General features: G+C 44.4%; 1 protein-coding gene across 3 annotated transcripts; it reads right to left on the bottom strand.

Annotated features, from left to right (window-relative positions):
* Positions 1-25,402, bottom strand: FAM168B (family with sequence similarity 168 member B). Of its 3 annotated transcripts, none has more exons than XM_063166469.1 (7): positions 25,342-25,402; positions 18,891-18,971; positions 14,869-14,952; positions 9,120-9,262; positions 8,037-8,214; positions 6,192-6,321; positions 1-4,896 (listed from the first exon to the last, which is right to left on the bottom strand). In XM_063166469.1, the coding sequence occupies exons 2-6, from the start codon at positions 18,958-18,960 to the stop codon at positions 6,209-6,211; spliced, it is 588 nt and encodes a 195-aa protein (XP_063022539.1). In that variant the 5' UTR covers positions 18,961-18,971; positions 25,342-25,402; the 3' UTR covers positions 1-4,896; positions 6,192-6,208. The 3 variants fall into 3 exon arrangements, with proteins under 3 accessions (XP_063022539.1, XP_063022540.1, XP_063022542.1); XM_063166470.1 differs by lacking the exon at positions 25,342-25,402 and adding an exon at positions 25,222-25,243; XM_063166472.1 differs by lacking the exon at positions 25,342-25,402 and adding an exon at positions 24,931-24,951.
* Positions 25,403-27,711: the final 2,309 nt, after the last annotated feature.

The raw sequence follows: 27,711 nt of genomic DNA, 5'->3' as shown, positions 1-27,711 counted from the left end.
TAAGCAACACAAGTCAATCTTTATTGAAAACTGAAGTATTAATACATAACAATTCTTGTTACAATAAACGTGCTTTTAAGAATTTAAACTTGAGCTCATCTACTCATTGAATTGCATAAAAAATAAAAAAGTATGAATTTTCACAATTGAACTGGCTCAGAATGGAATCTCCACTCTTTGTGTTGATGCAATAGTTCAATGCAGGAGTGAGTGATGCCTTAAAACTTATTCTGGAAGACAACACTGACCTAAACTTAAAAAAAAAGTACCAATACAACTGTTCCTAAGACAGTTTTAAAAAAAGTCATAAAAAGGAAACCTGTGTCTATTTCATAACAAACATGGAGAACTATTACTGGGGCCTCTTGTACTTCCATTGCATGCACTCACTTTTTTAGATCTTAGGACAGGAGGGCAGCCAATAATAGCATTACAATTAAAAAAAACCCACTAACAAATCCCTTCTACTTAAAACAAGTCTGTACAGCAGCCAGCTAAAAAAGCTTTCCCAGTTTGCCTGCTAAGTGCCCAAAAGTCACAATCAGTTTAGAAAAGTCATGTTCATTTTCTTGATGTTGAAACTTCAGGGCCCATAAATTGTCCAGATGTAAAAGTCACAAATGGACCCTCACTGCGAGTGAAATTCAGATGTTTCAGGGTTCTATGCAACCTGCACAAGAAAAGGTTTCTTGTCCCCACTGTTCCTCTTCCCTCCCTGGTGCCCACAGCACACCTTGCTGGGCAGAGGCTGCAGAGTGCCCAGAGCCCTCCCAGCAGAGGGGAACCAGCTCAGCTCTGGGCCAGCCCTGCTCAAAGTGCCCACCCTGCTGCAGTGCTCCTGCCAGGAGCTGTGGCATCTCACCTCCTGTGTGAGGGGCTCTGCAGGAAGCCTCGAGCTGACAAACACAGGATTGGAAGCTGACACTCGTTAATGAGAACAGGGTGAGTGAGCTGAAATGGCCACGTCTTTTACAGCCCTCCCAGAGGCTGCCTCTGCCTCCCAGGGCTGGACAGGCTGGGGCTGTGTCCTGAGGAGCACTGCACAAACACAGCCCAGGCAGCCGTGGAGCAGGCACAGCCACAGGCTCTGTGCCACACCTCCAGCTGCAGCATCACTATTGCTCACCTTCCTAAGATGGGAGGTCTCACACACACAGAGTGTGGTAACACAGGTCCCACCCCTGGTTTGAGCCTAGAGTCAGGTGGTGGGGTCAGGCTGATGTGCTGACCCGTTTGAGCACACCCACATGAGCAGTGTGGAGCACTGTGCTGAAGCACTGGGGAGTGGTTCCAAGTCCATGCTCTCGCCCTGCTGGCCAAGGAGCAGTGAGGGCAGGACCCTGCAGGAGAGCAGCCCATGCTGGGTGCCCTGGGGCACAGCTCTGAACCATCAGCTCTCCTGACACCAGCCAGACACCCTGGTACTGATGGGTGGTGGTTTGCTTGTTGTTTGGTTAGCTTTATCAGTGGATGGAGCGATACAAGGAAGAACTTCAATGGAAATAAAGGACTTTTTCACCTACAGCTGCATCTAAGCATTTAACTTGCATAGTACACTCAAAATGAAGCTTTCTTGAGCAGCAATCCTGCATGTCTCCTAGAAACTCCAAACAGGAGAGGGTTACAACAAGCACAAGCAACATCTAGCAGTAGGTTGTCTCTTTTCCTTCCTGGTGTTTAGTAAACCACCACCACACTGATAGGGCTATGTGGTTTTGGTGCCAATTATTAGCCATTTTTCTTTCGCTGCTGCTACATTTAAAAGACATTTTCATCAGCTGTTACTGACATAGGGAATACCTTGGTTTTTAAAAAATACTTTATCTAGACGCAACACTTGAAATTTGAATTAAAAAAAATTCTTGGACTTCTCTTAGTTATTGCTGCAACAGTTATTTTCAGTTCCAGGTTTATAGTAGTACTTTTTTTTTTTTAATTATATAAAGCTGCCATAAAAGTTTTCTTTTTTAAAGAGAAGCTTGATCTGAAATGTCTCTACTGCACCAGCTCTTTTAATTTGCTGAGGAGCTTCAGTGCAAACACATACTGCGTTTTCATTTATAAAGGAATTCTAAATAGGGAATGTTATATAAAAAGCAGGAGAGAATGTTTCGTAAGACCCTCGCTGTGTAAACGCCTATTTAATGATGTACAGTTTCCCCCACTGCAGTTTTATATCCATGCTTTCTACTATTTGCAACAAAATACCATTGAGATAGTTATATATACACATATTCCCCCATCCCCCTGCACTGTGCTTTTGGTTACTTTTCAGAAGAACTCCTGGAGACAAGCTCCAGCCTCCCAGTAGGATCAGAATCGCTCAGGACTGGAAGGTGCAGTACCTTTGGAAAAGGTACACTCTCTCCCTCCTGGATGAATCCCATAATACAACTCAGAAAAAAAAGTGCTCAAGTAAGTGAGACTGCCTAAGTGTTATGGAATACTACACGGAGCCCAGTTCCAAGCTGACACTGAGGAATCTGAGGTTAGAGCAAATCTATAGGAAGTTATATTCATTCCTTGACTATTCTCTATTGCAGCATTCACGGAAGTTCTCTCCTATGACTTTAGTTCATGATGATGAGACAGGAGACAGCAAAACTTCCAGCCTGGCCCTCACAGCTCCTCCCCAGCACAGCTCTGCTCCAGCCCTCAGCTCCTGCTCGGGACGAGCGCCCTGCTTGGTGCTCACTGTGCTCTGCCACACCTGACTGATCACAGCTGCAAATCTAACACACACATGGAATTGTTACACACACTCAACAAAGCAGTACACATTCAACTAAGTTTGTCTTGGATCATTTTCTGCTCCATATAAAAACATATGGAAATCCCTAAGCTGCAGTAAGTGCTCATGAGTAAGGTTGAAAGTACTTATTCCAACAACATAGTTATGTTCAAGGCATTAGAAATAAGGGGGCCATCCACTGACAGTGATTCATGCAAAATAAACCTAAACTTTATTAAAAAAAAAAAAAAGGGTACAAAATACAGAGAGTGCTTACTGTAAAAAATAAAGTTACTGAAGGCTCTAACCACCAATGGGGTATGAAGGTACACAAGCCTCTCACCAGGGCAGAGTACTGGGATGGCAGCACTAAATCAGCACTGATGCTACCCCAAATCAGCTGCCAAACCTGTACAGGAGCAGAACACCCCAAAACAAAGCATAACTAAGATACACAACTTCAAAAAATTTAATTCTGAATGGAAGTTAACCTACGAGAACAAGACAGCCTGATATACCTCTGTGTAAATGCTTAAAAGGGAACAACATTTTATATCCATTTACTGCATAATTTATTGCAGGCAGAATGTATAAAAAAAAATTGCATCTTTCTGGAATTGTAAATCAAGCAGGTTTAAGAAGAACCTCGGTTTTAATGTGCAATATTCAAATTTAAAAATTTAAAATCTCTCCCATAACAATTTTGGTATACAAATGGGTTCCAAGGCTAGCCCTTTATCCCCACAGCATTTGCTTTGAGGTACTTTAAAAATTGAAGTTGCAAGAAAGAATATCACAAATGACTCATTGCAATGAAATGCTAATCTGCAGTCGAGTCTTATTTTACGTGCTTCCAAGTGCAATTTAGGAAGTAAAAAAAAAGAAAATACTAAGAAAACACATCAAAAGGCTGTAACCAACAAATGGCTCCTACTTCAATTACAAATATTTTCATGAAAAAAAACCAAAACAAAACTGCTATTTAAACCCTCTATATTCTGGCAGCCCTACTACACAGTATCCATAGTCCATACTGCAAGTAGATAATAAGGAAATTGCGTTAAAATGATTTGTTCCCCTTTAACATACTCATCAGGCACACAAGCTTTCCTCAGAATAACATGCAGCTGAACTCTGTTGCAGAAAGCCCTTGCACCTCTTAAGTTTCTGGAAAGCAAGCTGGATCAACTGCACATATGTTTTCAACTGACTACAACATTCTTTAGGAAAAACAGCACGAATTTGCTCAACTGAGAACTAAGAGTTTTTCTATCAGTCTGTGTGGCAGTCTCACTTTGACACATCTTGCATTATCTGAAAGATAGCACTGGATAGAAATCTCCCCAGGACATACTATTCATTCTGCAGGTGATACCACCTCCTACTATTCCTAAGAGCCAGTTTTGCCTCAAGGAAGTTTGCCTTATTTACTGGCACACACAGCATTACCTCTGTCATTTAATTCTGATCCTTAAGAGCATCTGTATAACACTGATTCCATACAATGAAAATGAAAAGGTATGAAGTAAACTAATGGTGTGCGGGATGTCTACAGCTTGTCTGACTCATTTTCCAGTCACTCCAATTTATTAGCTGAATTTGAAAAGAACACATCACTTAAACAAAAATATGCCCCTTTGAAACTGGCAACTCCATCAACCTGAAACAGGCTGAAGCACTCATCTAATGTATGTTATGGCATTCTAGAAAGAAACTCACTTCCATGATTCTACCTTGTCAGACCCTGCATACATTACAACAGTGCATTAGTGATACAAGTTGTAAAATACTTCTCGGTTCCTTTGGATTTGCATATGATGGTTTTTGCATCAGTCACTGCAGGTAGATTGAGCAAGCTTTGTTTTTGTGTTTTAACATGCATTCAACTAGATATGGATCAGAATAAATTTATACTCCCTTTTTATCATTATAATTAGCTAAAAAATTGCAAGACAGTCCACAAAACAGGATTTGCTTTAAGACTAACTGCTGGAGTTCCAAGATGTAAGATATGCAGCACTGGAAAATCTTCAGTGATCAGGAATTAGTAGTGTTTAGCCAAGTGTTGAAAGCATTCAGAAGGAAAGTCCTGGTTGGAGGCATGAGGGCTTCAGCACCAACTTTTAAACCTCAATTTCTTGATTGCATATCTCCCATCTTTAAACCTACATTAAGAGGGGGAAAAGAGTGGGAAATATTCTCAATTAGGTGAAATTCCATTTGAGCGTGGCAGAGCACACTAACATTGCATGCACCACATACACCAACAAATGCCAAGTTTAAATAATGTTGCCTAGCAGTTATCCTGCCACATTTTGAGGTCAGAACACACTACATGGACTCGCTCTGGTCATGTCCAGTCCAGCTTTCTGCCAGCACCACCATTGCTTTTAAGGTAGAAGATGGAATATTAGGGTATTTTATGCTAAATTTAATTACCAGCAGTCATGAGTTTATTAGCAGCATGATTTTCACTTCTTGTACTTGGGTGGTGTGAGATTCTTGGCTGAAATACTTAATGAATGATATGCATTTCAGATCTGCAGACAGCTGAGTACCATCACAGCAAAATGAGGAATGGCTGCTACATTACTAACTCAAAGGGAATGGTCACCTGCAATCTCAGAACTCTGCACGTCTAACTGCTGAAACAGAAATCCAGAAAAAGTTAAAACAAAGTTCACTTTTGTCATAAACTAAATGGACTAAAAGTGAAAATTTCAAGTTCAGTTGGTCTGACAAGTCACTAATTCAAATGAAGCTGTTTTCAACTTATGCTAAGAATAACCAAACAAACTAGAAATGAAGTGGGTATCACAAAAACATTAGTCCTTGTGTCAGTTTGACACAGATTACACCTCCAAAATCCATCCCCCTTCATAGCAGATTTCAAAATTAAACTCTTTTTCTTGAAACCCACTATCTAAATTTTGGTTCACACTAAAAAAGCTTTTTCCATGCTGACTGCAAGAAGTATTAACTGATACTTACGTGAAACACAGTGAATATATGAAATCATCTCAAGGTTATCTCTAATCACCTCATGGTTTCAGCAGCTTCTGACAAATATTCACCCTCTGAGCAAGGCAAAACACCTTGCCTACATATTTAGCCAATCACAGATAATTTGACTAGAGAGTCAAATACATTCAATTTAGGAATCACAGTACTGCTGAATTGAACAATTACCAATGATTCCAAATTACTGAATATATTAAATTCCACATGTATTTTAATAAGGTCAACTTAAGGCACATTCTTTCACATTTGACAGTCACACATCATGAAAATTATTCACGACTTGTGAAGACACAGACCACTCAAGAAACCCCAGCAGGATTTTTGAGTATTCCTGCTCAATTAGAATCCTGCAGAAGCACCCCCCATTGCAAAATGTCCCCCAGAGAACCTGAAATGCTGTTGTTTGTAAGAAAGATTAAGGGCTTTCAATGCTACTTACACTGACTGCCAGGATGATCACCACTGTGGGGGCACATAACTATAGGTTGGTGTTCCTGGAGCCCGATACGTGGGCATAGTGACTGGATGAGGGGCTACTGGAGTTGGGGAATGAGTTGTCAACAAAGTACCTGGAATGAAGAGAACAGTTTTACAGTAAGCAAAAATTCTACTAGAGAGGAAAAAAAAAAAAAAAAAAGAGGGGAGAAAAATGGAAGTAATTTTAAAGACAATTACAACTTACTCATCTTCAAAATTACCAGAATTGTTTTGCATTCCAGGCCCAGTCTTCTTCAAACCTTTATGCCAGGGGGCCATTGTGGCTCAGTGGATGTTTAGGCTCATGCATACAAAGATATTCAATACTCAAAAATAGCTCTAGCAGAAACCCTGCAACATAAGCAACTCTTCCCACAGCAGGCTTAACATGCCATTAAGAATATTTGATGGTAGAGATAACTCGACTGATAAATCAGAATAAATTAGTTCTTGTTTGCATTATTACAGATACGCTTCTTCCCCACTAATGTTAGTGACACCTAACTCTTCTAGTTTTGAAGTTTCTCAAATGAAATTATAACTTTGACAGGATACAAACCAGAATCTCAAAACAAACTTATGGCTCCTGTTTATCAGATTTTTAAATTAGCATCCCTTGAGTGAATGTGGAGTTTTCTTTTTGAGTTACCCAGGGAGTAACAAAGCATGACACTCCCTCAGCAAACACTCAGAGATGACACTGAACTATTGATTAAACACCATTCTCTCCAAAACACTACCACCAAAAGACTCTGGCAACGGGAAGGTGACATCTCCAACCATTTCCCATGACACAGAGGACCTGCAGGTAGTACAAACACACAGTGTTGTATCTCAAGACAAGGAAGGTCTGTGATCTTAGGGGTGAGCCCAGAACATGGCATTTTCCTCAGCTCTAAGAGGCTGCTGATTTCAACTGGCACAGAGAAATGCAGTGGGAAAACAAAGTCACACTCTTGACACTGGTATAAGGAGAAACAAAGGGTGCAAGAGTAAGTGATATTCCATACAGACATGAAGAAAACTGCTGTCCCACAATACTAACTCTGGAAAGAGGATGTGGCACCTCCATCCTTAGAGGTGGTAGGTACTGCTGAACAAGAACAAATCTGACTCAGCTGGACTCACTCAGAAGTGCACTGGTGAGGGCACACCCTGAGTGCTCTGTTCAGCTCTGGCCTGTCAGGTTGGGAAGGACCTTGGCACACTGAGCACATCCAGAGGGGACAACGAGGCTGGAGAGGGGCTGGGAACACAAACCCTGAGAGGAACCCCTGAGGGAGCTGGGGGTGCTCAGCCTGCAGAAAAGGAGACTCAGGGCTGCCCCCATCACTCTGCACAGCTCCTGAAAGGTGCCTGTGCTCAGCTGGGGCTGGGCTCTGTCTGCAGCAGCACTGACAGAATCAGAGGTCACAGCCTCGAGCTGCACCAAGGGAAATGTAGGTTGGATATTGGGAAAAAGCTTTTCACAGAAAGAGTGATACAGTTCTGGAATGTTCTGCCCAGGGAGGTGGTGCAGTCCCCATCCCTGGGTGTGTTTAACACAGCCTGGATGTGGCACTGGGTGCCAGGGCTGAGTTGAGCTGCTGGGGCTGGGTTGGACTCGATGATGTTGAAGGTTTCCTCCCACCTGGTCATTGTGTGATTCTGTGAAGACACACACCTGCACAACTCCATCTGTACCGACATTTGTATGATTTTGTCAAGTGCACCTGTGGCATCCCATTTTGCCAGGTAGCTGTGCTCCCCCAGGCTCAAAGGAGAGCTGCACTGAGGAGAACCCACCCCTGGGAGTGAGGGCACCCACCTGCTGACATTGCCATGGTGGTCCCAGCCACCATGCCCATGGTGACCCCGTTCCCTCGGGGCGGCGGGATCGGAGCAGGGTACATGGTTGCTGGCATTCCATTGGGCTGCACGACTGTGGTGTGGTGGATTACGTGGGGTGGTGCTGCATACAAAGGCTGTGTGTAGTAAGTGCCTTGCTGTTGGAGAAAAAACAGTAATGAAGTAATTACAGTGTATCTGGAGATAAATGATAGCTTCTGTCACAAATGTATCATACAATAAAAGTATTACTCTAAATGCAACGAATTTACAGAGCAGAAGCTGAAACATTTATTGTAGCTATTAAAATTGTTTCACTTGCAATTTAACATTTTATCCCTTTTTAAGGCATTTAGGATAACAAGTGAAGTAGGGACCTTAGTAGTTCAACCATAAGGACTCATGCATCATTCATTCCCTTCCTTTTGATCCCTGTCATATATTAATCCATAACAGAACTTTTCATTATATCACAACTTTTTGTTCAGTTGCTTTTAGTAAAAGAATCCAATGCTTTTGGCAAATCCAAGTACACTAAGCAGACTGAATAAAACTTGTTATATGCTTATTAATCCTCTTCAGCTACTCTTTACATGCCAGGTGAGTTCCCACTACAAAAGAAGGCCAATTTTTCCCTAAAATATCATATTTACTGAAGTGTCTTAATTCTATCCTTTGTAATAGTTTTCAACAACTTCCCTAGCATGAGACTTGGCAAATCTGTGAAATTACAACAGAAACTTCATAACAAAAATTATGACAATTATTACAAACAGGAAAACAGGATACTGGTAGTTATAGGATCCAGCAGGTTCTGATTAACTGCTGAATTTAGTGTCATTTCAAAGAATGAACACATTACAGTAAGTGCTGAGTAACTGTCAGGCAAGAGAGGATGTAAAAATGCAGACACACTAAATCATTGAGTTAAGAATTCTTCCAGCAGGCAGCTACACATTCTCCCAGTGCACAAAGAAATGAAGGAGATGGAAAGTTCAGAGTTCCCCAGAGGTGACAGGGACACAGAGGTGCCCCAGAGGCCCTGTGTGCTCTGCCCACATACCTGTGCATATGGGTTCTGCTGGGGGTAGGCACTTCGGACTGGGTACACAGCAGTCTGGTAGGGGTTGGGTGAGGATGAGTAGGGCGGCACTGCCCCACTGGTGGGTGAACAGGACACCTTGTAGGGGGTGCCTGGCGTGTAACCTGCAACACAGGAAACCTGCAGTCACACTCTGAGCACGCTGCAATCATCTTCATACTCCCCAACTCCATAAGCTTCATGGCTCTCAGAGTCTCTGCTGCTCAGAGTGACTCTCAGATATGTACAGGCTTCTTTTCCCAGCCTGGCAGCTGAAGGAGGAGTCAGGATTCCTTGTTCTGGTTCTCAAGGTTGTTTATTGTTTCTTATCTAGAACATTCTTTCTCTGACCCACTGAGATCTGTCTGGCAGGTCAGACAGAGGCACAGTGCCCACCTCAGAGGTGGTGTTGTCTCTTTATACTAAAAACTACATTATTTACCATAACTTCCCAATACCTGTCACCTATGTTAGACAGTGAGCTTCTACTCTAAACCAATCTAAAAGTGCCAACATCACAGCAGAAGATGGATGCCAAGAAGAAGAAGGAGAAAGGCTGAACATCCCCAGATTCCTCCGTGTTGCCTCCTGAACCCCCATTCTAAAAACCTCTAAATATCTATTTTTCACCCTGTGATAAATTCACTATCATTCTACTTAAACTTTCGTGGCTTGTAAATCCTCATATAAGGTTGGTAATTTTTTCCATGGGTCAAGATGAAAGGCACAGGGATCTTGAGCTTTGTGCCAAGGTCTCTGAGCCCCCTGTCAGGGTCTCAAGTCCTCCAGGGCAGTCAGAGGAATTTCTTGGGTTCTGTCACATGGGAGTACTCGATTGTAGCTGCTGGTTTGAGGGATCCCTGGGGAGGCCCTAAGCTGTGTGCTCAGTGGCAGCAGCAGGCAGGCCAGGAGGCTCCACACAGCTTCTGAGGGTGCTGATTAGCTGAGGGTTTGTTGGGGGTCCCACCCCCAGGAGCAGCATGGCTTCTGAGAGAGAAGGGGAAGGAGGGGGAGAGAGGGAGAGCCTGGGGATAAAAGGGCCAAGAGAGAATCTGTGGTCTCCCCCCACAGCCTAACAAGGAGATTCAAAGTGGGTGCAGAATAGGCCTTGGGCCAATGGAATTACAGAGCCATGATAGTGCAGGGAAGGATCACAGGCCTGGAATAAACTGTACATTTTGGAGGGGTGAGACAGAGCAAACCATTTTACTAAAATGTAACAGCACACTTCATTTAGTCCCAATATCCAAGCACAAGGTCTATCACTTGCCTAATACTAGAAACAGTCTGGAAATAGTATTTGGCATGAAAAGGTAACTGTGTATTGCACCTATGGATACAGGGCAAAAAGCACATTTTCATATTAACACATTAAATACCAGGATGTGGCATATTAGGCAGCACCTCTACACAGGGGAACTTGGCACATGTGGCAGTCAATTCTCCACACACCCCAAATCACACTGGCAAAACACAGCAGCAGTCAACTAACCTGCTGTAGGGGATGATACAGCACAAGAGCAAGAATTTCAAAAGCCAGAATCATCTATAAACCTCATGATGGATTTTCAGAGAACAGAGACAAAATCTGCAACCTCTACTTCAACTTACCTTTACTTCTATTTGTTTTCTGGCATTTTCTGAACTGGCTGAAATAAACATGAAATGCTGTGCCTTTAAAACACAAACGCTGCAAAGTTCAGTGCAGCTGCAAATTCAACCTGGAAGGCACTAAGATCCTTAAATCTTCTTTTTCAGTATTATAGATGTAGGCATGTCCTTAAACATCACTTAAGAATTTATACCACAGTAAGACTTCAGATGCCATCACAATGTGGTTGCCATTCCTATTACAGGGCCCCCAGAATCAGCCTGCCTTTGTAAATGTTTGGAACTGTGAAATTTTTAGAGGGATAACTGGCAAGTGCTGGTTCATATTGCCCAAAGACAGATTTTCCTTAATTTCTCCAGCTCTCATCAGACAAGGTGTCAGGGTCAGAAAAAGTGCTTGAAGAGGCATGGAGGAGACTGTGATATACTGATATTTATCTACCTATATATAATGTTTATATATATATTTTCTATAATATACATAATGTTTCTGCATGCTACACTCCCAGGATTATTCCATGGCCACAGTGGGAATATGAACACCTCAGCAGCAGCACCCAACAGCTTTAACATTCAGGGTGGCACACAGCAGGCATGACCTGGTCTGGAGAAAGCATCAAGGCTCTGCCTGTGCTGCTGTGATCTTGGATTTCCTGCAGGTCTGTCACACTGGGAGACACAACATCCACAGGTACAATTTATAGTTAGTTGGAATTGAATAAATTAGTACCAGGGCAGTGCAAGAAAGAATAGACACTTGGTAATTATAGAAAAAATAAGAGTATCAGAGTAGAGATCAGGTTGATTTTAAAAACTGCCTGGAATGGGCTGACTTCAATACAGAGAACAGATCTGAAGTTGTACAGCAGAGAATTTGTGGCATTTGTGCTGTCAAAAATCAGTCTGTGCAAACAGCATGATGACACATGACCTTCATTCTTCTTAAAGAAGTCTGGGCTTCTTTGCAATTTCATGACACCCTTCAAACTAGAAGTTGCTTATCTAACAAAGAAATAGGTTGACTGTTTTTTTTTTTTTTTTTAATAGAATATTTACCTTTAAAAAAGCTGTACCACAGCACTTACTCTGAGATTCTAAGTATTTCACAGATCCAGCATGCTGAGGAAGTGACTTCTATTAGTATGGAGAGCTACTTGTGGTGAAAACCCCAGCTACAAAATGCTGAACATGAAGAATCACTGCAACCATGTCCTCAGTGAAGCCCACTTTCATTCTAAAAACCCACTGATGCAGCTGCACAACAGGCAATTTCTCTTTCATTCTTGCAAAGTGGTAAATCTGCACAAGAGGTATTCTGTCATTGCACTCATTTTTTCTTCTCCATAATATGGAACAAAGACCTTAACAGTAAATGACAGGAGAAGTCAAAACCACAGTAATTTAAGACAGTTACCTGTAAAAAGCACCCTTTTGTAACAGCAGTGGCACAGCACATTCAAATACTGCTGTGTAGTATGAATTTACAAAAGCTTTGATTCTACAAACAAGCTGTTACATCAGAAAGGTTAAAACAGATATAAAAACATTCCAGCTGTTAGGACAAAGTACTCCAAGTTGTTATCTGCCTGAATTGGAGGTCTGTACATTTTGAACTTTTGTTCACAGCTTGAAGAGCAGCTAAAAACGAAAGCTATTCTTAGTTCTGAAATAAAAGTGTACTTCCTATTCAACAGCAATAAAGACTCACAGTACTAGTTTTTAAAAAATTAATGACATTCAAGGACAGAATATGATTTTTATGCATCTTTATTTCTTTTTCTTAGAAGTGAAAAGGTTCTTTCTTTGACTTTGGTATATAGCATGAGATATATTCCAAGATTAATCAATGCAAACTAATATTACAACATGACTAAGTCTAACAGGTCCAGAATCTTTGCCAGAATTCTCATGATTTGCTAAATTGATTCCATGCAGCTTCCTGCAGCAGGATGTGCAAGCTGCAGCCTGTACTAAGACTGTACTACCTTCAGTTACCTGCTCCCAGGATCAAAGCCTACAGCTCCTGCTCAGCTCAGCTGCAGGACACATGCAGGGCAGCACAGAAGGCAGGGAAACTGAGAGGCCTGACAGAAATAAAGCCAATAATCAAAGGCCACATGGGGCTCTGCCACCTGAGCTAGGGGATCCCCCCTGAGGGGAACTGCTCTCCCTTGAACTTGGCTCTCAGGGTGAGGTCTGGAGCAATCCAGTGCAGGTGCAAGCTGGCATCCCAGATATGAGACTGGCACAGTGGCAATACCCAGCCATGGGACTGATTTCTTTTAGCTTCTGCAATCTCTAACATTAATCTGCCTCCTTACTTTAAATTCAAGGCCAAAGACAAGACAAAGTGTGAGCCTGCACTCACTCTGCCTCTAAGCAGCAAACTGCACAGTGACAGAGGTTGTACCAACAGAATCCCACACAGTTCCAGGGGAAGCTACACACTGTTAACAGGTTCTGCAGGCAAACATTTTACATGAGTGTTTTGTCTCAGTAATTGCTGCCACACCCTCAAGAGTCTCCTGGTAGTTAATGAAGTCCATCCATTACAAACTGAACTTCAATACCAAGCAAGCTCCCACAGCATAAGATTCCCAATTTCAAGCAGTATCCTTTCCTACTGCCAGAAATTACACGAGGGCATTCAGGGACAAATTTGGTTGTGTGCCACATGTAGCTCTGGAGGACTGGCATGATACATGGAAGTGGAGGAGTTCTGGGGATGCCCAGCTCTGCATTACCAAGGCAATGTAAGGAATTCCTTCCTATACAAAATAACCATAGGGAGAACGCTGTTGTCTCAGCATGTTCCTGCTTTAAGTGGAAATGAAACACTACCAGTTCCTATTTTGTTTCGAGGATTAGCACATTAAAATCATGTTTTACTAGTGAAAGCAGAACTACACAAAAAAAAACTTTGGTGAGTGCCTTGTTCTTGTCTGTTTTCCCACTCCCCCTTTCCCAGGCTCATCCCATTCCCTTCCTTAAACGACTCCCATGACAGTGCAGTAACCTGAGTCCTTGCCCTGCATCCACAATGGTGGATCAGCCTCACCCAGCAACCATCAGCTTGTGCAAGACAATCCTAAGGGCAGAGAGAAGCCAGCAAGCTGAACTTGGAAAGATACAATTTAAGAAAGGGGTGAAATAGAAAAGTTTTGAGGATAACAGACAGAAAAAAACCCCAGGAATCTGGGAATGACCAGAAGGATCCAAAGCAAGCAGAGCCATGAAGGAAGCAGTGAAGAGAAATGCAGTGCAAACCTCAAGGATCATCTGGAAATACAGAAAAAACAGCTAAAACCTCAGCTGCTCCCTTCTTGAAAGGTGCATGCAGTATGACTTGAGATTATAGTATCTTTAATTTATCAGATGATTCCTCATGAGTCATGGTCAAGGCAATATAAAACTTATCCCACAGTACAAGTGTTGTTGTGAGCCCCTCCAGCTTTTCCTCCTTCTTGCCTCTAACCCTGTTGTGGTGTGCTGTAATGTCCCATTTTGGCCTTCCAGGTCACTTCCCCAGGTGTGCCTGTGCCTCTCTCCCTTCCCCCTTACCCCCATGCTGAGTGAGTCCTGTCAATCAGGCTGAACATTCCAGCAAGGCGTGGTGTGGTTGCTCAAGTTCAAAGGATGCCCCTGTGCCCAGGGGTCATTGGCCTGTCTGGGTGTCATCTTCCCCTGAGACCCTGCCCCTCTCACCTGGTTGGTGCTCACCTGTACCTCCCCTCCCCCTGTCCCTGAGCTTATAAAGGTGATCAGAGCATGCGGCCAGGTTCTGTTGGAGCAGTTGCTCACGTTCAGAGCTCTGTAACCATGGAATAAACCTCTGGACATTAAACCCTCCAGCAGAATCCTCTCCTTTTTCTCTTCACCATCGCCTGAAGCCATTCCTCCTGAGGTAAACGGGGTCCCTAACAAGCCTGGACTTGTTCAGTGCCCAGCTGCAACCACCAGCAAGCCAAGGTATCTCTGGGGTGACACACCGCAGTTGCTGCCTTTGGCCCAGCAGCGAGGGTCAGACTGGCCCAGGCACAATCTAACTGGGAATATTGGGAGCCTTTTTCCATAACCCCTTGCAAAGGCCAGGTCCCTGCTGAGCCCCCAGTTCACATACCTGTTTGGAAGGTGGGATTTGCTCCAGGATACATGTTGGGGGAATAGGCAGGAGCAGCTGCTGCATAGCCCATGGGGAAGCCAGCTGGGAGAGAGAACACAGCACAGTTACCTTCCAGGCTCACTTCACTCTCCAAGCTCTCCCTGCACGTGCTTTAACTGAGGCAAGCAAACAGCCTTCAATCTCACCTCCTCAAATAAAACATTGCAATCCTCCTCTGCCAAGCCCCCTGAAGATGAATGCTAAGTGAAGAGTGCAGCTATAGTTTCACAAGTCCATTCTCTCTTACACCCCTCTTCCAGCCATCTCTGTTGGCCAACTAACTCTTAACTTGCAAAACCAAGTTTTGTGTAGCTGTCCTGCACTCCTGCCCCTGGTGTGACACACAAATAATACCTTAAGATTTTCGCTTTTGTGTTTTTCATGTATTTGTAATCCTGCAATTCTTTACTTTCCAACTTTAAGCTCCATATAGAGTATTAGCTGCTGCTTTCCCAATTTGGGCAGACACAACAATTCCTCTCCAGGCCTGGCACTCAAGGACACCTCACTGCCTCAGGCCCTGAGAGATGGAAACAAAAGGGAGTTGGGGGAGCAAACTTGGGGTACATGGCTTCATTACCTGAAGCTGGAATTGGAAGATGAACCCCCAATATGCAAATGGACCAAACTTATAAAAGTGTGCAAAAACCATGGTCCATTTTGGGTGTAGCCCCCGGGAAGCTTTGTCTGCCCTCAATACCCTGGGTACCTTAAGGCCCTTCAATAAATGTAAGTTTTTATTCCCTTAACGGTCTGCCTTCTGTTTTTAGGTAGCCCCCCAAAAGGCATCACATACAGTATTTATCTGAATGGACTTTTTCACAGAAATAAATTCCTAGAAGTGAGAGTAACTCTGGCTCTCCAGATCAGAGGTATCTCAAGTAGAAAGTACAAAGCAGTAGCAGCCCAAATTGCTTGCTGAATTTGACACACATTTGCTACTACAGCGGGTATTAAGGAAGCTCCCCAGTTTCAGACACACACTGTGACAGCAGTGACTGGGATTCACAGAGGTATTGCCAAAATGACAGCGAAACACTTCTGCACCAGAGAACACTGATATACTCCAGTGCAAGGCACAACACAGCATTAGCAAAAGCTTGTTACCTGAAAGACACACAGCTTGTTCAGATTAAGTGAAATTTCTGAATTAATCATAGCAGTTAGTTTTCCCAATAAGCTATTTACATTATTCAAATCTGTAAAGCCAAGTAATGTCTGTATTCAGAAAGATGGAGTTCCTACCACATTCTGCTCTCTACTTATAAAGATTTCAGCTCCTTCAGATAAAAGGCAATTAGTATTTGCATACCCACTGTCAGACTCAGAGCTTAGTTTCAAACTGCTGTTGAGATTTGAAGGGTTTTTATTTCACTGTGAATCCCAGAGTCCTCAGCAATTACTCCCAACAATAAGAATTACTCAGCTCAGGAGTATATATGCTAGCCCAGTTTTGTAAAGCACTCTGTAAACATATCAAGTGACACACTTGGCACTACTATGAGGTGGTCAGCATGGAGAAGACTAAGAAAAGCCTTAGGCTTAAAAATCAAAGTTAAAAATAACATCTCCAAGTCATAACAACTTTTCAGAGTGTCAACAGCTCTTCAGTTTTCAAACTCCCAAGGTCCTGGTGCAAAGCTTTAGTACAACTTAACGATACTCAAACACACCACACATCTGCAACAGTGTGTGTGGGAAACATTTGCAGTCCTTTCTTTCTTTGTTCCTAGCTTTAGCTGCACTGAGGAGCACTGAGCTACACAAGGAACAGGTCATTTATGGAAAATGTAACTGCAACAAGCAGCAGCTTTAGCTTCTACAAGGAACTTCCATCCATATAGAGCATTTGAATATTGATTTCTTGCTGCTGTAAAACTACCCAACAGCCTAAAATAGGTGTAGTATAATATAAACAGTTATTAAATATGCAACAGCTTTAGAAACACATTGCCTTTCAGTAATGCATTCCACCTACTGCTGTGTTCCTCACTTTCTATCACCATGCACCCCATGTAAATGCAATGATTTGGAGTGGAGAATCTGCAGCTTTCAATTTAGGAGAAGCAAAGAACAAGGAGTTAGTCATGCAACATTTAAAAAAAATCCTAAAATGCAATTCTACTTTTCATTTTAGAGAATGTGCTTTGTATTTATCCCACAATCTTAAAGGCTGGACCAGGCACTCAGCAAACTATGTAATGGAGTAACACATCACTGACTAAGCTGAATTTAGGGGCCAACATTGCATGAACTGACCAAGCAACTGCTGCAAGGGAGAATTCCAAGTAACCACCCTGTAGCATGACATTTAAGGCACTTCTGCAACAATTCTATTTCAATTCCAGATATTTTAGTTATGCAGAATGGCAAGCAAAGTACTCACATAATTAAAAATATAGTCTAGTACATATAATAGTAGAATAAAAGATTAGAGATTGTAATGTTGTTTAAACTGCTATTTATGAATTTACAATAGTATTTTGTCCTAAATAAAGATACAACTTAGTTTAGTATAGACAAAAGCTTCAATGCAATATGTAGATACTTATAATTACAAATCCCAAGCTGGCTAATATAAATCTGAGTTTAGAAAAGGAACAGAGCTAAAGATATGAAGTTATATTCAAATAATCCATAATAATCCATAATAATCTTTATCTAAAGCAAAGGAAAGGCTGGAAAAAGCAATCCATTATAAATACAGAAATTACTGTCCCATACATTATATTAATTAGTAAGCCTCTGCTGCTTGCCTTATTAAAAGATTACTACAGCCTTTATAACTCAGAGAGTAAAACCATCCTGCAGGACTTATGGTTACACAGTGTCAGCTTTATCATTTATCACCATTCCAGTCACTCAACAGATCTAAAAGCATTTAAACACATTTGGTGTTTCCCTTAGAAATACTGCAGAAATCAAGGAAGGTACACTAGTTAGAGGATCATGAAAAGCAAAAAAAAAAAAAAAAAAAAAAAAAAAAATTAAAATGTTTTTGAGACAATCACAATCAAGCCAATAAGATAAGCAGAATTCATTCATGCACCACTGTTTAGAAGGAGGAACAGAGAAAAGTAGAACAGGAAAACGAATTTTAGTGCATTACCCAAGGTGAAAAACAGATTTAAGAATGGTAAAGAATGGTAAATACCAGCAGGAAAATATAGTACAGCTACTAAGAATATAAACAGTAGCAGCACAGAATAATTTCTGCCTCCCCACACAGACACCAACTAAATCATAAAACTGCCTCCCTGTAAAAGCTAAAGAAGTTTGACTTCTTATGAAATGCAAAGCTGAGCAGAAAAGACCCTGCAGCCTCTCCCAGGATGGAAACTCCCTTCTGTCAAAGATAACAGAAAAAAAGGACAGCATCAAGACATGCTGCTTGAAATGTCTCCCAGAGGCACTCAGGCTTCTCTTCAGCCTTCCTGGAAAGTTAAGTCCCAATCTAATCTTGCCTCATCCAACTTTTAGACTATAGAGATATGAGAAATGAAGCATCCTTGCACATACATTAGATGGGGGGGAACCTAATGAAAAACTAAGTCAATGAGAAGCAGATAAAACAGAAAATTCAATGTATTTCCATTTCAAAAACATTTTTTGGCCATTTTCTTGGTGCCACCTTTGATGCCATGCTTTGGGCAGTGAGAGAACAGACAGCATGAACAAGAATTAGAGGATAAAAAGGTTAACAGTGCCAGTCAACTGGCAGCAGGAATAGATTGCCTCCTCTTCTTGCAGGGCGTAATTATTAGAACTCCTAAAATAAGCTGCATTGGAAGAGATACTGAAGTTAGAAATATAACAGAAGAAATAACATGACTCTTGGAATGTCACTTTTTAAATTTAAAAGCAACCTCATCCCAATCCCAAAACAGATGTCCATGAAGGCATTCACAAGTGACTGCTCCTTCTTGACCACGAGCAAAGAGCAGTGTAACCAAAACTCATCAGAAAACAGAGCTGCTTACCTGGATAACCAATTCCTTTGGCATTTGCATAGGGAACCCCAGAAGATCCAGGGCTATACACAGGATTCATGATTTCAGTAACTGAATCAGGAAATAAAGAAAAACAAAACCAGTATTTACTTAAGTGTAGGGAAAGCTTGAAATTGCAACACTTAACATGAAACTAGAAACAAGGAAACGCATTGGAAGAAAATGTAACAAATGAAAAAGCAGCAATTCCACCACTTTCTCAACATTAAAACTGTAGCTACAGGCAGGAAAGAATCACTGCAGGAAGAAGTTTCAAAGCATCCTAACCCTCAGTCAGCCAGAGAATGTCTCAGGAATGAAACATTCCCTGTTGTGGAGCACGCTTTCAAAATATTTCCATAGCCCAGAGCTCCCCCGTGGTGTGCAGCTCCAAACCCACGGCAGGGGCTCTCCTGGGCTGGGCTCCTCTCCTCCTGCCATGTGTCAGTCACTCAGCTCCTCCCTGCCGTGTGTCAGTCACTCAGCTCCTCCTGCCATGTGTCAGTCACTCAGCTCCTCCTGCCATGTGTCAGTCACTCAGCTCCTCCTGCCGTGTGTCAGTCACTCAGCTCCTCTCCACCATTTATCAGTCACTCAGATCCTCTCTACCATTTATCAGTCATCAGCATCTCTCTGCCATCCACCACCCTCACTTTCTTCCCAGTTCTCTCCAGAAGCCTCTAGCCAAGGAATGCAAACGCTCATGGTCTGTTCTTACTGCCACTTGGAGCCTGGACTCCAGTCCTTTACTATCAAACATCCATCCAAGTGCTACAGCAGCGAGTGGCAAAAGGCTCTGTGCGTTCAGCAGCAGCCCACAGCTCTTTGTTTGCTTCCTGCCAAGCTCCTCAGAGCCTGTGACAAGCCCACAGTCCTGTCCAGTCATTTCTGAATGATGCACTCACACAAAACCCAGGCTCCTACAGCCAGCATCACCCACAGGAATAAAACCAAATCCCTTCTTAAAAAGAACTCTGTATGCAAACACCACGGAAAATAAAATTGCATTGAAGGTGCTTCAGAAAAAAATTCTTCATATTAAAGCTCAGGATCTTCAATCATCTGATTGTCTGCATATATAGGTAGCTACACACAGATCTCCCAGGGGAGGATTTCACATACACACATCTATAGGTTTCCATACACAGATCTTCACAGGGGAGGCTTACACTGGGTATTTGGAAAAGGCTCTTCCCCCACAGGGTGCTGGGCACTGAGCAGGCTCCCCAGGGCAGTGCTCACAGCATAGGCCTCACACAGCTCAAGGAATGTCTGGACAATGCTCTCAGGACATGGTGGAATTCCTGGGCCAAGAGCTGGCCTGATTGTCCCTGTGTGTCCCTTCCAGCTCAGACATTCAATAATTCTTCCTGCAAGCACCCAAGACACAAAGGCACTCTATGAAACCAGACTTTCTTATTAACTGCTGATAGCTGACACTTGAACAACTTCTTCTACATCTTACTTAAACCAACTGGGTGTTAAGCAGTTAAACACAGTTGAAGGAAATTTTGTAAATAAAATTTATGAAACAAGGAAGTTTAATTACACATGCACTACCTTGGTTACAGGATATGTTATGGCAGGAATCCAAGTGGAGTTTATCAGTATAGCTGCACTGATAAACCCAGGGTAAGTGACTCTATAAAGCATAAATAGTTTGCTTTTTAAAGGAGCACTAAAACCAGCTCTGTGCCAAGAGAATTGGCAGCACCTGGTACACAACAGATATAAAACTGCCAATTGTGCAAAATTAGGAATCAGTAAGTGCTGTCAGAAAGTTCATAACCGGGTTTCACAAAACAGTCCAAGTCAATATAAGATAATTAGAAGATTCATCAGTTTCATGGGCTTCCTCCTCTCACTTTCCAACAATACTAACTTACACAGAATTGCCTTTTTCATTCGGATTCATGTGATTACACATCAAGAAAACAGAATCCACTGAGCTACAAGCAAACAAGCTGCCATTTACATCACTCAGGATGAAAAAAGCTCCCCAGAGCAGCAGGTTTTAATCACCTGACCCACACCTAGAGCCATTTGAAACAAATCTCTTTGAAATTCTACAGCAAGCTATACTTCAAGAATTAAAAAAGTGCTTGTAGTGCTATATATAGTGTTTAAAGTGCTATATTTCACTGAAGCCCTGTGGAGTTTTAGCAGCATTAACTCTGGGCCATAATCAACAGGTGTATTTTGCTGGACCAGCATTTTCTTTTAGCAAGGCTGCTCTTTTCTCCCCTACTTTCTTCAGTGTATCCTTCTCCCTCAAGTACAACTCTCACTTGAAAACTTTCAGTCTGTTCCCTTTATATCTCCCTGCACTTTCAATGTTGATTTTGTCTGTAAATTTACAAAATCCTTAGGGGCTCAAGCTTCACTTTGGTTTCAGCATTTCCCAGTTATGGGGTTAAAGCCTTAAGGAGATGGATAAACCTTTCCACTCAACACAGTGCTCTCCCACACCCTCATATCCCACAAATGTGCTGCTCCTCCTTGCAGTCCCCACAGCAATTAGGAGAAAACACTCTGGAACCTTCTCACCATTCTGAATGGCAGTGAACAAAAAGAACTGTCGGGTGGAAAACCAGCAAGGGCCTCCTGTGAATATTTAGGCTAAATACACAAAAAAATCCCAAGTATTAGAAATATCAGCAGACAAGCACTGCAGAGCAACACATGGACATACTCTGTGGGAGATGGCTTAAGGAGGAGCCACACAAAAATGAAGAGGAGGAGGAAATGGATAGAAAATGTCACAACACAGACCTGAACTCAAAGGAAGTACAGACTGACAGACAGGAACTCCACCTAAGTAAGGGGGGAAACCCCCTATAACACTGGTAGCCTCAAGCTGTTCACTTGCACTGCCAATGAATCCGTGCTTCCAACTCCACACACACAAATTAATTCAGCTTTGCTGGGACAGGGATGTACTTTCACCACTGACAGACAAGTCAGAGCCACCAGCCTACACGAAGTGCTCACAGTCTGTAATGCAGACAGAATGTCACACCACTTCTAATTAAAAATAATTATCTTCAGGTCCTCTCTGAAGGACCCAACATGTGTAAGTATAATTATGTAGCATTACCCAGTGGCTGCAATCATCCCACTCTCACCATAATTTGACTTGGAAGGGCTTCTGTTACACTGGGATGTGGAACCTCGCAGTCCACTTCCCTGGAATGCTCCAAGTCCACATCAAACACTAGGGAGGGTGGGTATAAAGGGAGCCCAAAGAATTCGTGTCTTTCAACTGCTTTGTTGGCATTCCCTCCAAAGCATTCTCATGCTAATGAATATGCAAATCAGTGTCTACAGCGCATCATCTGTATATAAATTGCACAGAGCTAACTGTATATGCATTACTCCTTCAGCTGAAATGAAGGCAATCATACTCATTAAAGGTGCTCTGATTAAGGAGTGCCCAAGGATGCTGGGAGTGCAAACCTTCACCTTTCACTCTGCCTACAGCCAGGCACTCAAAGCCAGCTCTCAGCAGGCCTGTGAGATCCCATCTTGGTGCAGCTACCCTCCTCTCACAGCCGGGTTTTGGGCAGCTGAGCACAAAGGGCAGCCCCTGCTAGTGCTGAAGCTCTGGCACTCCCAGTTGGATCTGTCTTGCACACAGCTTTTCCTGCTACACCCAGGACAAGCATGCTTCTAGGAAACTCTGCTTTGAAAAATCCTCTCAGAGGTGAATGTAAGAGCCCACAGATCAATGCAAACACTGTGAGACAAACTGCACATCCCTTTGTAAAAGATGTATTTTGTTACTCCTCATTTTCACACTACCAGAGTAAGACCTACCAAATGCCATTTAATGCTCTTGTGAAGACAATTCCACCGCAAGAGTTGGGGAGGAATCTCCAAACACCTTGGCTAAAGCACACTACTGTGGCCCAGGAATGCTTTCCTTCTAGGATCTTAGGCAGACACACACACACCGAGCCACTGCAGGGTTTAACATGGATCCATTCTGGAACACTTTCAGAAAGCCATTTGCCATGAAATTGTACAAATGACCCAATTTGCACTTGCTAAGTTACTTACCATCTTAATAACACTCTACATTTTACCCGTTTGACTTCCAGTCAAAGCATAATACAAGTGAAAGACATAAGTGCCTGGTAATGTAAAAGAAGTCATTTCCACTGCTAAGTAACAAAGAAAATAGTTCATGACACTTCAGCTCTTCAAGCAACTGACAATTAAAGTCTCAGTTACACTGTGTTCTGTTAAACCTTCAGCCACCAAGGAGGCAAATCCAAGGCCAAAAAGCAGGTACTTTTCTCAGAATTAGTTAAAAAGGGGGGGGCTCATGCTATAAAGACCAAGACAAGGCACCCCACGCTGCTCCGGTACAGGCAGGCAGTATTTAATTCCTTCCATTCACCCAAAGAGCTCAGAAGCAGCCCCTGGATTGCCCCAGGAAGGAGGAGAAGCCTGTCCAGGGCAGAGCAGAGGTTTGGGGCAGCCCAGGGTTCAGGCAGCTGGAGGCAGTGCCCACAGAGCTGGCAGGCAGTCCCTGCACCGGGACCCTCACCAGATAACAGATAAGCTGCCTGCCAGGATTCTGCATAAAGGATTGCTGCTTTCTATCTATCAGCTTGAGAGAACTGGGACACACCCCCAGATGGCCAAGACCGAAGGGAGCAGGGCTGGACAGGGCCAGCACAGCCTGAGGATGCAGAACCACAGCCTAGAAAAGGACAGCTAACAACTCTGCTCAGAGCTCTCACACAAAGTAAAACACAAAGCTGGAACTCTCATTCCCATGCAAGCCTTCCTCCCCTGCTTGAGTTACAAGCTGCTGTCACAGAGGAAGAACAGGACAGCCCCAAGCACTCTGTGTTTGGTGTGCATGCCTTCTTTTCTCCTAAGGCTAAACCAGGAATGGAGCAGTTTAGGCTTTTTAATCCTTTCTAGTGAATACAGCTCTCACCTGCAAGCCTGATCTAGCCAGGGTTTGTTGGGCTTTTCCCTATTTAAATACACCTGCATTAACACCAACACTAGTGCTCAGTGTCAGTAAGGATGGAGACAACATGAGCAGATGTGAAAGACTCTACAGTTCCATGTCACTCACACAAACAAAACCCACACAGAAAACGTAACACAAAGATCCTGCTTGTGATCCAACTTCATTTGTACGTTGTGGCATTGCTCTAGTCTCCAAAATGTCACAGAACATTACCAAAACCTTCCTTTCTTCAAAAAACCCCTTCTAACTTATGGAAACGTTAAACAAACTGCACAATATTTCTCAAAGTCCACAATTTCTGTTGTTGCTATGGCACAAGGGGAAAGAAGCTGCCAGCTCCAATCCCTGTATCTCCTGTATAACTTTGAATTTGTGGGCATTCTCATCTCAAACAGGTCCTCAAATCACCAAGTCCTCACTGTAAGAATCATGGAAGCCAAATGTAGGGAAGTTTATCAACTATGAGAAACGGAAAAAAAATCAAATTGGAAGAGTACAGCTTCACTGCATGAAGGAATTGTATTCAGAACTTGTATTTAAGCCCAGAGCTCTGCTTCTTCCTAAAATCCTAGAAAGCATTTTTTCATTACATCAATTTTCAATTTATTCCCTATTACTTTCTGAAATAACACGAAGCTGTCACAAACCACAACGGACACAGAATTTCCAAAGCCTCCCGAGCCCTCCTCCGTTCCAACCTCAGAGTGAAATGTGTAATTACCGCCCCAAACGCGCAGGAAAGGCTGAATTCCACCAGCCTGGAACTTTTATGACACTGACAATTACACATCTTGCAGCAAAACCATCAGAGCGGACAGAAAGTCTGCTCGCAGGAGGGAACACGCACACGGCGATTCACGAACAAATCAAGTTTCACTGAAATGAATGTAAAACCCCGCAGATAACGCAAACACCGTGAGGCACACTGCGCACTGCTCTGCAGCACATGTGTTTTCCTCCTCCTGATTTCCACAGCCGGGCACAAACACCAGACCTGCCCCGAGAGCTGGCTGGCTGCCCTCACCGAGCGCTGACTTTTACCTTTCTCACAGCACCGATTTCACCATCGGCCCCGAACGCCGCAGAACAGCACGGCAAGCCCCGTTAGTACCGCCTCCCTTTCCGCCGCGGGCCGAGCGGGGATCGGTGCCTGCGGCTCCCAAGCCGGGCACACACGGCCCCCGCACGGCTCCCTCACGCAGCCGCAGCCGCGGGCCGGAGCCCTCATGACGCCGCGCTCCGCCCGCACCGAGTTCGCACCCGGACGATGCCGCGCCGCCGCCAGCGCCCGGCCCCGCCGTGCCGGGGAGGCCGCGGGCCCTGCGCAGGTACCTGTTCCGGCCGGAGGCGGCTCCCCTCGGCCGGGCGGGCCGCGGCTGTCCCGGGCTGGCGCAGCGGGGCGGGCCCGGCGCGGCCGCCCGCGTCCCCCCCCGTTCCCGGGCCCGCACTCACCGTGAGCGGCGGCGCTGCGTGCGGGCGGCGCGGCGGGCGCTGGCTCGGCCGTGCGTGCGGGTGCCCGCGCCTGCGTGCGTGCGTGCGTACGTGGGAGCGTGCGCGGCCCCGCGGGCACGGCACAGAACGGGACGGGACGGGAGGGGGCGGCCGCTCCGCGCCGGCCGCACCGCACAACTGCGCACCGACCGCGCTGACGTCACTTCCGCCCGGCCGTCACGTGCGCGGAAAGCCCGGGCACGTGAGGGCGCGGCCCGTCCCGGCCCCTCACGGAGCGGGGCTGGAGCGGGGCTGGGCTGGCTGTGGGACACAAAGGTGCCGCCATGGAAAGCGAATGGCTTAGCGCAGTGGTTTAACTGCGCGTTTCAGTGTCGCAGCGAGCCCCAATGGCTTGCTGCGTAATTCTGTTAAAGCTCCTGGCAGCACAGCTCGCTGGTTTTTCTGGTTCTTCCCTCAGCCGTGGTTAGATGCATAAAACCAATGGCCGCGGGCACAGCAGCTTGAAGAAAGTGCTTGTGTGGCACACAGTGAAGAAAATGAGGCTGCCTGGCACGGTTCTGGAAGTGCTATCCAGTTTTCACATCTATTTTTTGAAAAAAATCCCGCTTCCATGAAAGCCTCTGCAAGTCCTATGGAAAACATGATGTGGGAGCTGTGCAGAGCTTTGTGGGCTGCTCCTTCCAGGGGGTGCAGCGTCCCAGGGCTCAGGGACCCTCTGCTAAGGGAAGAGGCAGAGGCTGAAAGTCTGTGTGAGCTGAAAATTGGGGAAAAGAGGGTTTAATCCTGAAAGCAGGATTAAACAGCCCCTCCAAGGGGCTGCAGCTCAGCAAGGCACTCCTGCTGAGACATGGGCTCAGGGCGCACTTCATGGCTTTTGCTGGCTGTGGAGTATTTTTTCCTGAAAATCACTGCCACGATGGGAACACTCCCTTAAAACCCCTGCTTTCCCAACAGTTTTTGTTTGAACTCAGGAAACTTCTCTAGAGGTTTGAACTGCACCAAGCTATGTACAAAACTGAAATAGAGGAGCATAGTGAATTAAACCAGGTAGGATTTATAAGAGATTTAGAATTCATGTGTGATGACACTAAATTGGGAACTTGTGTAGATCTGCTAGAGGGATGTAGGGCTCTGCAGAGAGATTTGGAATGGTTGGATGGATGGGCAGAATCAAACGGGATGAACTTCAATAAGTCCAAGTGCTGAGTCCTGCACTTTGGCCACAATAACCCCCTGTACCGATACAAGCTGGGGACGGAATGGCTGGACAGTGCTCAGGTGGAAAGGGACCTGGGGGTGCTGGCTGACAGTCGATTGAACATGAGCCAGCAGTGTGCCCAGGTAGCCAAGAGGGCCAATGCCATCCTGGCCAGTATCAGGAATGGAGTGGCCAGCAGGAACAGAGAGGTCATTCTTCCCCTGTACTCGGCACTGGTGAGGCCTCACTTGGAGTATTGCATCCAGTTCTGGGCCCCTCACTTTAGGAGGGACATCGAGTTACTTGAGCGTGTCCAGAGGAGAGCAACGAGACTAATAAAGGGCTTGGAACACAAGCCATATGAAGAACGACTGAGGGAGCTGGGGTTGTTCAGCCTGGAGAAAAGGAGACTCAGGGGCGACCTCATCACTCTCTACAACTTCCTGAAGGGTGGCTGTGGTGAGCTGGGGTCGGCCTCTCCTGAAGGGTGGCTGTGGTGAGCTGGGGTCGGCCTCTCCTGAAGGGTGGCTGTGGTGAGCTGGGGTCGGCCTCTCCTGAAGGGTGGCTGTGGTGAGCTGGGGGTCGGCCTCTTTCTCCGGGCGACAACGGATAGAACAAGAGGACACAGTCTCAAGTTGCGTCAAGCTAGATGTAAGTTAGAAGTAAGAAGGAAATACTTCACAGAAAGAGTGGTCAGAAACTGGAATCATCTACCCAGTGAGGTGGTGGAGGCATCATCCCTTGAAGAATTCAAAAAAAGACTGGATGTGGCACTTGCTGCCATGATCTAGTTGAACAGTTAGAACATCGGCTGGACTAGATGATCTTATAGGTCTCTTCCAGCCTTGAACTTCTGTGATTCTGTGATTCTGTGATTCACAAGAATGAATGATAAAAACCTGTGACTCCTCAGAGCCTTGACACAGCTGGACCATGATTGGTCATTAAATTAAAACAATTCACATACTGGGTAAACAATCCCCAAATCCCATTCCAAAGCAGCAAAACAGGGAGAAGCTGAAGCTTCCCAGCTTCTCAGGAGAAGAAATCCTGGTGAAGGGATTTTCCAGAAAATGTCATGGTGACAGTTTCCCTCACTTGGGGGTGTGCAGCACCATTGACACCCCCACCAGTTACCTCACTGTGGAAACCACAGTGCTGCTGGTCTTTGT

Source organism: Melospiza melodia, chromosome 12 (genome assembly GCF_035770615.1).
Source record: "Melospiza melodia melodia isolate bMelMel2 chromosome 12, bMelMel2.pri, whole genome shotgun sequence".
Classification (NCBI taxonomy): Eukaryota; Metazoa; Chordata; class Aves; order Passeriformes; family Passerellidae; genus Melospiza; species Melospiza melodia.
The sequence above is the reverse complement of the archived record's forward strand: the minus strand, read 5'-3'. Positions and strand labels throughout refer to the sequence as shown.